The following is a 15,040-nucleotide window of genomic DNA, read 5'->3' as shown; positions in this document are numbered from 1 at the left end:
TCCTTTTATTAGAGTGATTAAAGAAAAAAAACAGTATTTCTTACATTTTACATAAAATATTTGGATGTATGCAAATTTTGTTCTGTTTTTTGCTGTGGATCCCTAAGCATATTTAATAATAGTTTCTATTTTTGCTATTAGATACTTCTGTTTTAGGAGAACTTTTGATATTCTCTATAGCTTGCCCCTTTAATGAAACTATGCATAACTTCTAATTTTATATTATAAATATTATACCCAACAGTAAGTAATTTAGTTTATTACAGTGTGAAACGATGGGTATTTTGGGGTTTAGATTAGAGTTTATGGATATTACTCTAGGTTGGCTATAAAAAAAGACAGAAAATGAACAGATGAAAGTCTCCTTAGAATATTTAACATCTTAAATTTTATTTTATTACAATTACGTCATCTTCAGTAAGGAAGAATATTCTTGAAACACGTATGAAATTTGGATCACTGGTGCAATCATTCTCGAGTACACAAATTTTAACAGTAAAGAATGTTTTAATATTCTAATATGGAGTAGTTTTCTAAAAATGTGTAGTGATAGGAGTGCATATACTAAAACTTTTTTTACAATTAAAACATGTATACTTAAGAATGAATTCACATGTTTTAAAAATATTATTCACTGTAACTTAAAATAAATTAATACTTATAATAAGTAGTAAACTCAGAATGAAACTATTAAACTTGGACTGTTAATTGTTATTTTGAAACAATTTTAATACATTTACTGTTAAGATATGCTTGTATTTTATTGTTTCATTGTCTTATATTTTAAGTACATATTTCTATACAGTATTATCCAATGTAATATAAATATGAATTACAAAAATATATAAATCATTTGATGTGATGATCTTTTAGTTCTGAAGATTTACATCAAGAAGCTTCCTGATTCAGGTAAGTCATCAGATGTAATTTTATAATTTATTTAGGTACTTTTCTTTTTCTAAAAATTGTAAAAAATCAATAATGAATTTCTCGTAGTCATAATGTGAAATATTTTTAAAATGTCATTATAAAAATTCACAGTATATATATATGTATGTATATGTGTATATATGTATATATATATATATATTATTTTTTTTTTAATTTAAAAATACAATTGACTTTAACCCATATGCTTAAGGTAGATCAATTTGTGCATGTCACAACCTTTTAGGGAATTATATTGAAAATTTAATTAAACTACTTTATTATCATTGTCTTCTAATATACTTGGCATCAAACCTAGCTAATAAACAAATTTTCATATTGATTAAGTTTTTGTGTTTTTAATTTTTATAAGAAAACATTTTAAAAAATCTTCAAACTCCCTTAGTATGAAAATTGTGATATTTGTTCTCTACAACTTCTGTCTTATCTTATCTATTTACCACTCTTTTGAGAAGTGTGGAATTTAATGTAAATTACTCAGTATAATATAGTATTACTCAGGCAAAATGTAATTTTTATAACCTTACATCTTATTTGGTTGCAGAATCATAATCTAGAAAATCTTGCCACTTCTACCTGTCACATCCTTTCTTTTGCAAACTTTCTTTTGTACTCTTTAATGTTTAATATCATATTATTTATCATGAATAGAAAGTAAGTGTTTTAATCTATCAATTTACAAGCCCCCCAGTGGCTCAGCGGTATTTCTGTGGACTTACAACGCTAGAATCCGGGTTTTGATACCCGTGGTGGGCAGAGCACAGATAGCCCATTGTGTAGCTTTGTGCTTAATTACAAACAAACAAACAAATCAATTTACATATTATATTACATTATTTTCTGTACATAGAATTGTCTATTTTGCTTCCAGTTTAGTTTTTCTTCCCACAGGAAACACATTCAGGAGCTTAGCTGAATTTTTAATGGCTGTTATCGTATAGTTTGAAATCCAGATATTATAATAGTTATAGGACATTGTCTGCTTTTTACATGTTATTAATCTGTATTCTTAGTTGTATTATTTAATTAAATAAAAATTATTTAATGTAGTAACACCTTTAGTATAAAAAGTAGGCTTAAGTTTCATTGACAATCGACAGCATCAAAAATGAAGACACAGGTAGGTACTATATTTCTTTTTTTCTTGTATATGTATTCTTTATTTATTATTATAAAAGTAACTAAAATGTAAAAATTAGAAACATTTTAGGTTATATTACGTAAGATAAAGAAAAAGAATAATATAAATGCTTCACAAAGAGTACTAGTGAGCAACTTGTGTGTTATGTAATTTGATAGGGTAATGTAAGCTATATGTTCACCGAGTGATTTATAACTTGTGTGGAAGTATTATTATTTAGATATGGTTCAGAAGGCAATAAAATTAATTACAAATGGATGTACCCTGTTACAAGCTTTAAATGATTCAGGATAAACAATTGTGGTTTCCTGTTACAATTTGCAGTTATTCCAGAAATTAAAAAAGGTAGTTTAGAGTTATTTCTTAATCTTTTTATGGTAGTTATGAGGTTGGCAAATTGATCAACCCTGTCTAAAGTTATCATATAGAAAATAATAGATAAAATATAAAGATTTCCTGAAAAAAACTTTTGATATTTATTTAAGAGGCTTTAGGTATTAAACAAATCAAATTTGAAAATTTTCAATTGTAGAAAATATTTTTAACTTTAACATGAAATCACTTTGCACTTGGAACAGTCAACACTTTTACACCATAAAATTACAGACAAAGTTTTTGTAAAAATACTTAATTAAAAATTCTGAATATATGTCTACAAAAGACTTAATGTTTACTTTCAAAGTCATCGTATGTTATATGGTTATATGATGGTTACAGGGTCATTTAAAATATATGAGCCCATTGCGATATAGTTAATACATAGACTATGTTTCTGTGAGTAAAATGAAAAGGCTAAGCAGCATCACTCTGGTCAAAACTATTTAGAAATATTTTTAATCTGCAGAATTATTGGGGCTTTTTTTTGTTCTTAGTTAATCTCTAATGCTTTTTATCCCAAAGTGGATCAGAAGTAAATCTGTTGAAATTCAGGGTTTGATTCTCCATTATGGACAAAGCTCAGATTGCTCATTATGTTTGTTATTTTGCTAAAGCAAAACAATAATGCTTCTTCATGAATTAGCTGTTTTTAATTATTTATATTCAATTTCTTTAGCCTGAACTTGTTCTTATGTTAAAACTTTTTTTTCTTCTAGAATATAAATATTCCTGTGGAAAGTTTGTAATTGTCAAAGTCTACAAAGGTTACAAGTATGACTTTGCATCTGAAATAAACTATATTGTGAAAAAGGATTGCTATTGTAATCAACTGAAGATTGGTAAGTTTTGCTGGATGAATCTTCAGATAGGTATGACTTAATTATGTTGATCAGAAAATGTTTTTCTTTCAAATCATTTAAATTGGGGGGGGGGTGCTAAAGATGGGGGTTCTTTTATACATATCATAAATTACCAGGTTGACAAAATATGTCTAAATGAAAAATGTTATTACACTTATAATCCATTCATGTTATGTTGACCAGTGTCAGAACATCATTAAAAATAACTTAACTTAAAATAGATAAAAATACAAGCCATTTACATTATAACGTTCCAATTCTGTGAGAAAGGCTATGTAGGTGAAACTGGAAGACATGCAAGTTTCTGAATATAAGAAAGACTTTCAATTGGGAAAGAAATGCCATTTTTTTCATATGAAATACTCAAGCCATCATATTGATTGGAAATAAACAACAATTTTATACAATTGATGACTGTGTAAAAAGAAAAATTATTAAGAGTTCCTTAAACAAAAGCCTACCCAATTTCAACACCTCCCAAGGTCACCTTAAGCTAAACAGCTTCTCAATATCCTGTATCCTTAAAGGAATTCAAAGTTCCATGATTATGTAGGTGTTGATGATTGATTTTCCTGCCATAAGACAATGTAAGAATGTCAAAAGTAATTTTTCAGTATCACAACCTTTGACAGTTTGTTCCATTTAGTGTGGTTTTTCACTAACCATGCTACCAAGTCATATCATATGACTGTGTTACGTATATTATTATGTTGATTAGCTAAAGTTTCATCATGATTATACAACAGCTGTTAGATCAGTATAGTAGCATACTACATGCACATATTGTAGAATTTATTTTGGGAGGCTATATCATCCCCAAATATGTATTCCCTGAACAAATGCCCCCAATTCTCTGCTAACTCAGTGCTTATTGCATGGGGATGGTAATAATGTTTAGATCTTTTTTTATTATTTGTATTTTTACATTTTGCTCATTTTTTATTAGTAATTAAACATTTCATATTGCAATTAATGTGGAGCAATTTTTATGATATATTACTTGCTAAGGTTTGCTTATTTATAAATATATATTAACACATTTTGTCATAGCATCTACAGTTTGAAAGTATTTTTTTTTCTCTATAATTAGATATGTCATGTTAAACATGCACTTTAGTGGAAAATAAGTTTGAAATTAAAGGAAATATTTGTTCATACAACCAAAGCTGTAATCTTTTAGTGGTAATAAGAGTTTAAGGCTGCCAAGTTTTACAGATAGTCCTAGCTTTCCCATTTACTCAAGATTGCAATTTTGCAAGTTAAAAAATAAGGCATAGATCACTTTTTACCCTATCAGGACTAAGTGAATGTTGCAGTTTTAGCTTTATCATCTCTTGTCAAACTAAGATATTAAAAAATGATGGTATTTACAATCTAATGTGTTGTGTGTGTGTGTGTACTGATATGTTTTACTTTACAGCATAGAAAGTATATTTATTTCATACTCACTGAACGAAAAAGTGCAAATGATATTTTTTAACTCCTGTCTTACTGTATCCAAACATACTGGGCAAGAATGGCTTGAAGGAGAAGGTTCATGTGGTAGATATGGTTCAGGTTTAGAATGGTAACAAGATTTTAGTTTATTTTCAATTCTATATTCATTTTCTGAATTTACAAGGTGAACTTGATGTGTCATCTGCATAGCTCCATATTTGTAACCCATTACATTCCAAGGCTCTTTTGCACTTAGTAAGATATAGAAACCTAATTGAAAAGCAATATTAAATTTATTTCTTTATATGTTACATAGTCGTTGAAACTATAGTTGTTAGAATTTAGTTATATAATTGTTTTTAAATTTCAAAGGATTTCAGTTCTTGCTTCAATTTATATATTATTTTTATATATCATAACAAATCTTAATCTTATAGTAGTGTCTCTTTATTTTTGAAATTTTGATATTGATATTTCATTAGTGTATTTTGCTGTTGTTATATAGTCTACCAGTGTTTTATTTTTAATAGAAATTTATAAGGTTTATTACAATAACTAATTCTTAAAGTAAATTAAATGCATTTAATGCTTCTTGATATAATCTTCTTGAGTTATGAAAATGAGCTAAGTTATTTACTATTAAAAAAATCTTATTACAACAATGCATTTTTTTTCCTTTTTTTTCGATATTAGTAATTGAAGTAAGATTTCAGTTTGGAAGAAATTACCATAAAGATAAAGGTAAGAACTGTACTTCTTTTATTGGATGGTTTTGCATGATACTTTGTAAAACTGTGATAAAAAAAATAAAAGATATGATACATACTTAATAACTTTAATAATTTTACTAACTTTAATAACTTATTAACCTTTTCAGAGATGTTGGAACTGGGGGGTATACACCCCCACTTTTACATATTTGACTTACATAGTTACTGTAATTTATATTATTATATTATTTATGTATAGCCAAGCACAACCACTTTGCAACTCTTTTGTACACCACTGCTTTTAGTGTTATTGAAATAATGAAATCAGAAGGAACTTGTGAGGAAATATTTTGTCTTCAAATTTATTAACTTGGAAGAAACTATGGTGTATTTGACAAATATGGCCAGGCTCTTAAGCAGAAAATTAAACCTTTGTTTTTGATTTCAAGATCTTTTCTGCTAAAATGTTTCATTTATACAATTAATAGACATAATAATTTTATACTAAACTTTTGTTTGTTCCAATTTTAAAGCACATAACTTATTCCAATACCAAATATCTTGTGGGATTTGGCCAAGAATGTTTGACTCCTGAATAATGTACCAAATGCATTTAATTATAAAACTAGAATGATGCTACTTTTTTAATTTCCCGGTACATTTATGGTCAGAGAATACATGTGATGAATAAGGCTATCAAGGTAACTTTAATTTTACCACATGTACCTTTAGCATTTAACATAATTTTTAATCAGTATTTTGTTATATAAGTTTGTAATGAAACTGATTAATCTTCTGTGCTCCATTAACAAGAACATTATATGGTGATGTTTTTATGCTGATGTGATTGACTGTCACATTACAATGTCCCCACAGCTGAAAGGATAAGCATGTTTGGTGATTGGTTTCAAACTAATGACCTAAAGATTGTGATTTAAGTGTCCTAACCACCAGACCAATTATGGACTTATCTATTAATAGTATGTTACATACTCTACTATAAATGAATATGATGACGAACAATGTACTAGTCAATATCAGACTTCTTTCCTTAAATGTTTTTTTTAATATGGGAAAGTTACCTAAAGTGGATACCTTTAAGCTTTATATATACTAGCAATGTTAGTTACAAGAAACATTGGTTATAAGCAACACTAAATAACTACAAAATGAGATCATGTGTGCAATAATTTTTACACTGATGATGATTATTTAAAAAATTAAAACAGGGTTATATGTCTATTTAAAAAATACAAAAGCTGCAAAATGGTTACCTGTACTGTGCCTACCATGAGTACTAAAACCAAGTTTTTAGTGTTATAAGTCTTCAGACTTGCCACTGAGCCAATTTATATGTCATCAAGAAAAACATAAAACTTAATAGATACTTTGTAATCATAACTGTTTAGTTCAATTAATTACAGTACCTATTTTAAAAACTAATATGAATATAACACAGATATATATGTACATTAGATAGAAATTAATGCAAGTATTCATAATATAGATTAAACATAGAAATATATCATAATGCCAACCATTATGTCGATAGATTTATAGCTTCAATTTCAAAATAGTTTAAAGCTTCTTTTTATTAATTTTTACCAAGAAAATCATTAACTATAGCTAGAATTTTTATTTGTAAAGGACAGTCAGGTGCTTTTCTAATTAATGGTCTGCTATAGCACTAACTCTTTTAATGAACTAATGCAAAGCCATTAGATATTCAACAATTCTATCGTATAATGTATGAGATGTTTTGCTAATAAAAAAAAATCATTACATGTGTTACAAGTTTCTTTGTAAATTACATTGTGTGCTCTGCAGACATATTTCTTTTAATTATTATCAGAATTGTATTCAGATATTATCAACTTTGTGTTAATGTCCTACCTGTATTCACACAACTTTAATTGGTAAGCCTGATTGTAAGTCCCTTTTATGTTATTAACTTATGTAAGAGATAGCCTAAGTCTCAAACTTACATGTGTCATCTTGTTTGAAAATTGTATTGATTTTCCTGGGCATTATCTTTGTAGCCTTCTTAACTACATCAGAAATAAAACTGAGATGTTATAAATCAGACAGTCCCTTAAGTTTGCATTGTGAATAATCAATGACACCTATGAAACTGAGTTGACTATCTTTAGCTAGTGTTATAGAGTAAAATTTGTTATACATTGTTAAGGTATATATGAAAAGTTTGAAGTTTGTATAAGTTAGAAAGCTAGATTTGAAATATTTCATCTCTTAACCACAAAATAGGCTTTTAACCTTCTGTTTTGAGATCAGGAAGCTAGTGCATCACTTTCTAATCTGCAAATAAATACTACTGTAAAAATTACCACAATCCTGTTGCCCAATGCAATCTTTATTTGTTGTTAAAGTTATTTATTTATTTGAAAATAACTGGTGGTCAGAATAAAATAAAGACATTTTTAAAGGTTCCAGAGGAATATCAGAAATATTTACATCCATTTGGTGGTGTTCATCATGGCTGTTAATTTTTCATTGATATGCTGAATAAGATGAGTTTTGCTGGAGTTAAACCTATTTCAGCATCTCTAAGAAATTGTTTGTACAACTATAATGACCCAGAATAAAATATGATAATGGTTGAATTATTTTTTTCGATTAGCTAAGAAATTGATTATAGAAACTTTGAGTTAAAATGGCAACCCTCCTTGTGATCTTTGGGCAAACTACAGAACTGCAGTTTTCTACTATATTCCAAAACAGTCTTACCTCTCCTCAGTGTTTCAGACTAGCAACCCTACTTTCAAAGGCATAAGAAATTTTGGGTGATTGTTTTAGGGTGTATAAATTCAAATTAACTGTTTCTTTCTCAGATATTGGTGGAAGACTGTGTTTCAGTAATACATTTCATGCTTTCACTGTGATCAGTATTTGTGTTGTTTTTTTCTTGATTCTTATAAGCTGTGAAACTAGACTATCTAATTATGTCAATACATTTTTGTACGCATGATATAATTTGAATTTTTTTGTCTTCTGTTAGTTTAGTCATGAGGGAAAGCTTCATGCCTTGAGATAAATTAGTCAGTGCATATGTGGAAGTTCAATGTTGTTTACCATGAGTGAATGGAGTTACTCTTCATTAAGATTAGGTGTTTTCATTATTAAGCTTGTTTTTACACTATTTTTAATTTTTTGGTTTAATCAAAAATAATAAGTTGATAGGCTTTTCTAAAAACATTTAATTTTCTTTAGTTTCAAGGAAGCCCCTACAAAAAGTTTAGTATATTTATATATCAGATTGTTAGTTTTTAAGTTTCTAAAAAACCTGTTATTCTTCCAGTTTTAAAATTGTGAATGGTTTAAAGCTAATTACCTCATGATTCCTGATTCTGTTTTTAATGTAGAAAATGCATATGATAAACAAGAAGATGAACGTGAAAGTATAAGATTTCTTTTACATAGGATTTGTATCACATTATAAGAAAATTATGCTATATGATTATTCATAAACTATTTACATAAAACATATTTTAGTATCCAGTGTTACAGAAAATAAGAAAAAAAGGTATATGCAGCAAAACTTTTGTGTAATATTTTAATTAAAACAAAGTTTCGTCACACAAGATGTTTTGTTAGACTGTTTATAATTAATTGTATATAATGAATTTTTTTTCACCAGTGGTATTGCTTCTAATTTGAAGTGATACTTTATAATTTATTTTCATGCTAATACATTTTTAGATAACCTGTTTAAAAATTATTGTTATGAAAACAAGTAAGATATTACACTGTATCAAACAAATTATGGCTGGTTACTTTATATTTATAATGGATTTGATCTATTTTGTAATCTGATTTATGAAAGAAAAGTTTAACAGATATGAAAAAAAGAAAATATTTAAAAAGGGGGAAATTGAGTAAAATAATATAAAGATCTGAAATAAATTGCTGTGTGCAAAATAACCTAGAAACATACATTGCTCTGTTAGGGAAACTGTATGATGTATGCATTGATAAAAAAGAATGACAGTTTGATAATTCTTTGAAAAACTTTTTTCAGTAACTTTTCATTCTCTAGAAATTGTTATATTTATGTATCATTTACAAGTACCTGAAACTTAAACTAAAATAAGCTATTTGTGAAGGCAGTTTTGAAGTACATGAATGATCTCAGGCTGTTAACGAGTATTTTGTTAAGATATTTTGGTTTGTAATTAATCTGTGTTTCATTATAAAGAATTTAAGATAATGATATTTTTTTATTTCAATTACTCTGCTAACAGTTTTATGTTGCATTTTCTATTAGATAGTGAATATGACAAAGATAAAAGTAGTGATGAAAGTAAGTCTTTATTTTCTTCTTTATTGCTCGACTTTCATTATAAAAAATGTACATAAATTATGTATTTGTAAGCTATTATAGTTGTTACTGTTATACATTATAGGAAAATTAACTCTTCAAAACTTTGTAGTAACATTGTTTCTTTCTATAGGTTGTTTTCAGTGCTACCAACAATATCTTGAACTTTATCTTTTAACTACTATACTTCCTAAAATAAAAGTTTTGTTTTAATTTCAGTCTCAAAGTTTGGGTTTCTTGATACAAAGTACTGATAACTTTCTTTCTGTAGTTGGTATCTGATATAATAACATAGCATTCACCATTGTCTGAATAATTAATTATTTGTTTTGCTTAATTATCCAAAGAGAATTTCATTCTTCTGTAACATACTTACCTCCACCGCCACTTATAATTATTACTCGACTGCCAGGGTTTCTTCTCCGCCCATCTTAGCATTAGTCTCATTTTTTTCTTGCTTTCTCCAGTCTTTTTAATCCCTATTCAGTTGCCCTCAATCCAAACTAATTCTCCCAACAGAATAGATGTTGCATTGCAAGGTTCAGTTGGATTGCCTTTCATTTTGTAACTCGAATTGTTGGGTTGGCTTCTCATTGGATCACCCCAACTACTGACAATTTGGTCTCCAATACCTCATCTCTGGGCCTTGGCAATATATGCTTTCCATCTAGACAGGACAGGATTATCACTCTCAACCTTCTCTCCATTTCATATGTTATCCAGGGTACAAAATAAGATTTGTTCCAACCCATTGTCAGATCCTACTGATTGCACCAAATTGTTGGCTACACCTGGTTTTCTGCTTCTGCATTCCATTCTGGAGTGTCCAACAGTGTCACTTCTTTATAGGCTCTCTCTGTGGAGGCAGCCATGATCGGATATACTACACCTGGCTATCCAGAAGCTCAAGCTTCTGGCATAGAGGTTATCCTGTCTTTCACACGGCATTGGGGTTTAATTTTCTTATGTTGACATGTATCTGTCTCAGTTTCTGCTTAGGCTGAAAGTCACTTTTCTCAATGGTAATGACATGCATATTGGCAATGTTGTATTGTGAGGAGGTTGAACCCTTTTTAATCAGTGGTGTCATCCATAACTCAGTTTTTGACTTGGCTCTTTGACAGAGGTTTTTGCATCTTCCACAATCAGGTGTCCAATCAGATTTTGATTTTAGTCATTTTCAGTGAGGTTTTTGGAGGTTTTGTTGCCTGCACTTATATATTTAGAGATACTAAACAACACTTTATTCTAGGTTCTCTTTGAAGGAGAAGTATCTTCTGTGAATCAAATATAATCAGATTTCTCTTTTCTATGCTCCTAGCACCCCAGTCAAATTGCCCACTGGAGATCGTTGTGTGGACTGGTATGTGAACCACTCCCAATACCTTCATCTCATATTATTTTCTTGATCTGGCAGTCTCTTTATCTGAGGGTTTTTGACTTCCCTCTGTAGCTGTCTAAACTATTTCTGCTAGATTATCCAGAGGGGTGTGTATTTTATTTCTACCTTACAGGATCCCTAACCTTGTTTTCACAAGATCCCACTCTGTGGCTTGTGTTGACCAGACATCTGTGCTTTTATCAATCCAATTCCTCACTAGCAACCAATAATTCACTATATTTTATACAGATTGCAAAAGGCTCCATAAGACCACGTAGGAGCTGAGAAGGTGGTATTATTGTTCTATGCTGAACCACCACTCATGGACTGTTATAAGTAAAGCATAAGGGGGGATCCTGTAAATCCCTGACAATCATCAGATTGAATAAACCAAGCTTGGTTTACTTACAATAATTTGGGAAACTTGGTTCACTTATTGCACTGTTTCCAGAGCACTGTTGTTCAGGACTACCCAATGTGTATTCCTGCCGGATTCTACTAGTAGAGCTGGGGAGTCCTTACCACACCCAGTTTCCAGTTACTGGGGTGGTGGAGACAGAGGCTTTTCCTTTACTCTTGGAGTAGAGGGCAATGTTGGGGATCTTCCTACCTGAGTTTTGGATGTTTTTCCCAGATGTCAGTAGAAGTGACACCTAGCATTCAGTTATAAATCAGATAGTTCTGTAAGTTTGCTCTGTGAATAATCAAGAACGACACCTGTGATACTGAGGTGACTATCTTCAGCTAGGTGTCATAGTGTAAAAGTTGTTATACATTGTTAAGGTATATGTGAAAAGTTTGAAGTTTGTATAAGCTAGAAAGCCATATTTGAAATATTTCATCTCTTAACCACAAAATAGGCTTTTAACCTTCTGTTTGAAATCAGGAAGCTAGTGCATCATTTTATAATCTGAAAATAAATACTACTGTAAAAATTACCACAATCCTGTTGCCAAAAGCAATCTTTATTTGTTGTTAAAGTTATTTATTTATTTGAAAATAACTGGTGGTCAAAATAAAATAAAGACATTTTTAAAGGTTCCAGAGAAATAACAGAAATATTTAGATCCATTTGGTGGTGTTCTATCGTGGCTGTTAATTTATCATTAATAGGTATTAAATGGTAGAGTTAAACTATATCTGGGTTGAATAAGATGAGTTTTGCTGGAGTTTAAACTTTTTCAGCATATCTTGGAAATTGTTTCTGCAACTATAATGAGCCAGAATAATATATATATACATTAATGGACAAATTATTTTTTCAATTAGCCAAGAAAGTGATTGAAGATACTTTGAGTTGAAGTGACAGACTCTTCTTGTGATCTTTGGGCAAACTACAGAACTACAGTTTCCTGCTATAGTTTATTTTTAATGCTACCAGTAATATCTTAAGTATTTTGCTTTTAAGTTCTAGTTCCTTAAATAAGTTTTGTTTTCATTTCAGTGTCAAAGGCTGGGTTTCTTGATACAAAATACTGATAACTTTGTTTCTGTAGGTGGTATCTTGTAATAACATAGCATTTTCTTCTGGTGTGTTATTGGATTTTACATAATAGCTTTTGATTCTTGTTGTCATATTTATTAGCTGGTGTTTCAGACTAGCAACACTATTTTGAAGGGCATTAGAAATTTTTGGTGGTTATGTTTTGGGGTGTTTAAATTCAAATTAACTGTTTCTTTCCGAGATATTGGTGGAAGATTGTGTCTGAGCAATTTGTTTCATGCTTTCACTGTGGTTCTGTTTTCTTAAAACCAACCTATCTTAGGTAAGTGAATACATTTTTGTATGCCAGACATAATTTGAAGTCTTATGTCTTTTATTAGTTTAGTCATGAAGGGAAACTTCAGGCCTTGAGGTAAAATATTTAGTGCATGTATGGAAGTTCAATGTTTTTTTACCATGAGTGAATGGAATTACTCTTGATTAACATTAGGTGTTTTTGTTATCAAATTTGTTTTTATACTGTTTTTATTTTTTGGTTTAGCACAAAATAATAATTTGATAGGCTTTCTAAAAACATTTAATTTTGTTTTAGTTTCAAGGAATCTTCTGCCAAAAGTTTAGTAAATTTATACATCAGATAGCTAGTTATCAAATTTGTACAAAAGCCTGCTGTTCTTGCAGTTTAAAAAATACGAATGGTTTGAAGCTATTTACCTCATAGTTGTTCATTCTTTTTTTTTATCTAGAAAACATGTATGATGAAAGACAAGATGACAGTCAAGGTATAAGTTTTCTTTTACATAAGATTTCTGACATGTTATAAGAAAATTAAACTATATGATTATTCATAAAATATTTGCATAGAAAGTATTTCAGTATCCAGTATTACAGAAAATAACAAAAAGGGCATATGCAACAAAACTTTTGTGTAATATTTTAGTTAAAACAAATTTTCTTCACACAAGATGTTTTGTTAGACTGTTTATAATTAGTTGTATGTAATGAATTTTTTTCAACAGTGGTATTGCTTCTAATTTGAAGTGATACTTTATAACTTATTTTCATGCTAATACATTCTTGGATAATCTGTTTAAAAATATTGACTATGAAAAAGTAAAATATTACACTGCATTGAACAAATTAAGACTAGTATTTTATATTTATAATGGATTTGATCTATTGTGTAATCTGATAATGATATTTTTAATTTCAATTATTCTCCTAATAGTTTTATGTTGCTTTTTTTGTTAGAGAGTGAATATGAAAAAGACCAACAGTGATGAACATAAGTCTTTGTTTTTCCTTTTTAATACTCACCTTTCATTATGAAAAATGTACATAAATTATGTATTTTTTAGCTATTATAGTTGTTACTGTTATACTGTATAATTAACTCATCAAAACTCTGTGGTAACATTGTACTTGAAAAGAGTTTTTAATCTACTTTTTCTAAACACCTAAAAAAGTCTTATCTAGAATTTTATCTAATTAAGAATGAGAAACGTTTATTTCTTATTTATGATACTTTTCATTTTTTTCTGTTAGTTAAGATAAAATACAAGTATAACAAAAGATTTTACAAAAATGATTACCTTGTCATGAACAGTCAAATGCAATCTTATGTTACAAAACCATATTGTGCTTTTACCTGGTATTTGGTAGAATTCTGCAGTTTGAACAAGGATTTACTAAAATTTCATTATAGCTTTTTTTATAAAGATGAAGTGCTGTGGTGTTTTCAACTACGCTGATTTTCCTTAAGGTAGTGGTTCCCTCTTTGTGGTATGAAGATCACTGATGGTTCTTGGAAAAGTTGTGTAATTTTACAAAAGAAGCAGTTATATAATGTATAAATCCCAATGTGATCTACCAAATTTGAAAGAATTATCCACCTCGATCCCGAGCTCCGTCTTGGCGATATAGTCATTCGTGTGGTCCCTGAGGCAAAGTTCTTGGGGCTTATCTTTGACCATAAGCTTAGCTTCATTCCACACATCAAGCAGCTGCGTGTCAAGTGTGCAAGGGCTCTGAACATCCTCCGTGTCCTCTCTTCCAGCTCTTGGGGAGCGGATTGATGTTCTATGCTCAGGATTTATCGTGCTTTGATTCGATCTAAACTGGAATATGGGTCTTTGGTCTATGGTTCCGCCAGGACCTCAGCCCTGAAGATGCTGGACCCCATTCACCATCTGGGGCTTCGGCTTTGCACCAGTGCTTTTCACACTTCTCCAGTCCAGAGTTTGTACACTGAGTTTCATGAACCTTCTCTTCACCTCCGTCGTTTGCAACTTTCTCTACAATATGCTACTAAGCTTCGATCCTTACCATGGCATCCCACCTGGGATTGTGTTTTTCTTCCTCAGTGAGCAATGCTCTTTCAGAACAGACGGTCTGCTATTCCTCCA

The 15,040-nt window shown here is 29.7% G+C and overlaps 1 protein-coding gene across 1 annotated transcript in view; it reads left to right on the top strand.

Moving 5' to 3' along the window:
* Positions 1-275: 275 nt before the first annotated feature.
* Positions 276-15,040, top strand: part of LOC106470019 — a 62,293-nt gene continuing 47,528 nt past the window's right edge. Inside the window, exons 1-6 of the mRNA XM_022398566.1 lie at positions 276-321; positions 874-909; positions 3,184-3,306; positions 5,458-5,505; positions 9,757-9,792; positions 13,382-13,417. Of these exons, the coding sequence (XP_022254274.1) occupies positions 276-321; positions 874-909; positions 3,184-3,306; positions 5,458-5,505; positions 9,757-9,792; positions 13,382-13,417 (325 nt within the window). The remainder of the gene's footprint in view (positions 322-873; positions 910-3,183; positions 3,307-5,457; positions 5,506-9,756; positions 9,793-13,381; positions 13,418-15,040) is intronic.

Source organism: Limulus polyphemus, unplaced genomic scaffold, assembly GCF_000517525.1.
Source record: "Limulus polyphemus unplaced genomic scaffold, Limulus_polyphemus-2.1.2 Scaffold3775, whole genome shotgun sequence".
Classification (NCBI taxonomy): domain Eukaryota; kingdom Metazoa; phylum Arthropoda; class Merostomata; order Xiphosura; family Limulidae; genus Limulus; species Limulus polyphemus.
This window is presented reverse-complemented; position numbering and strand designations above follow the sequence as displayed.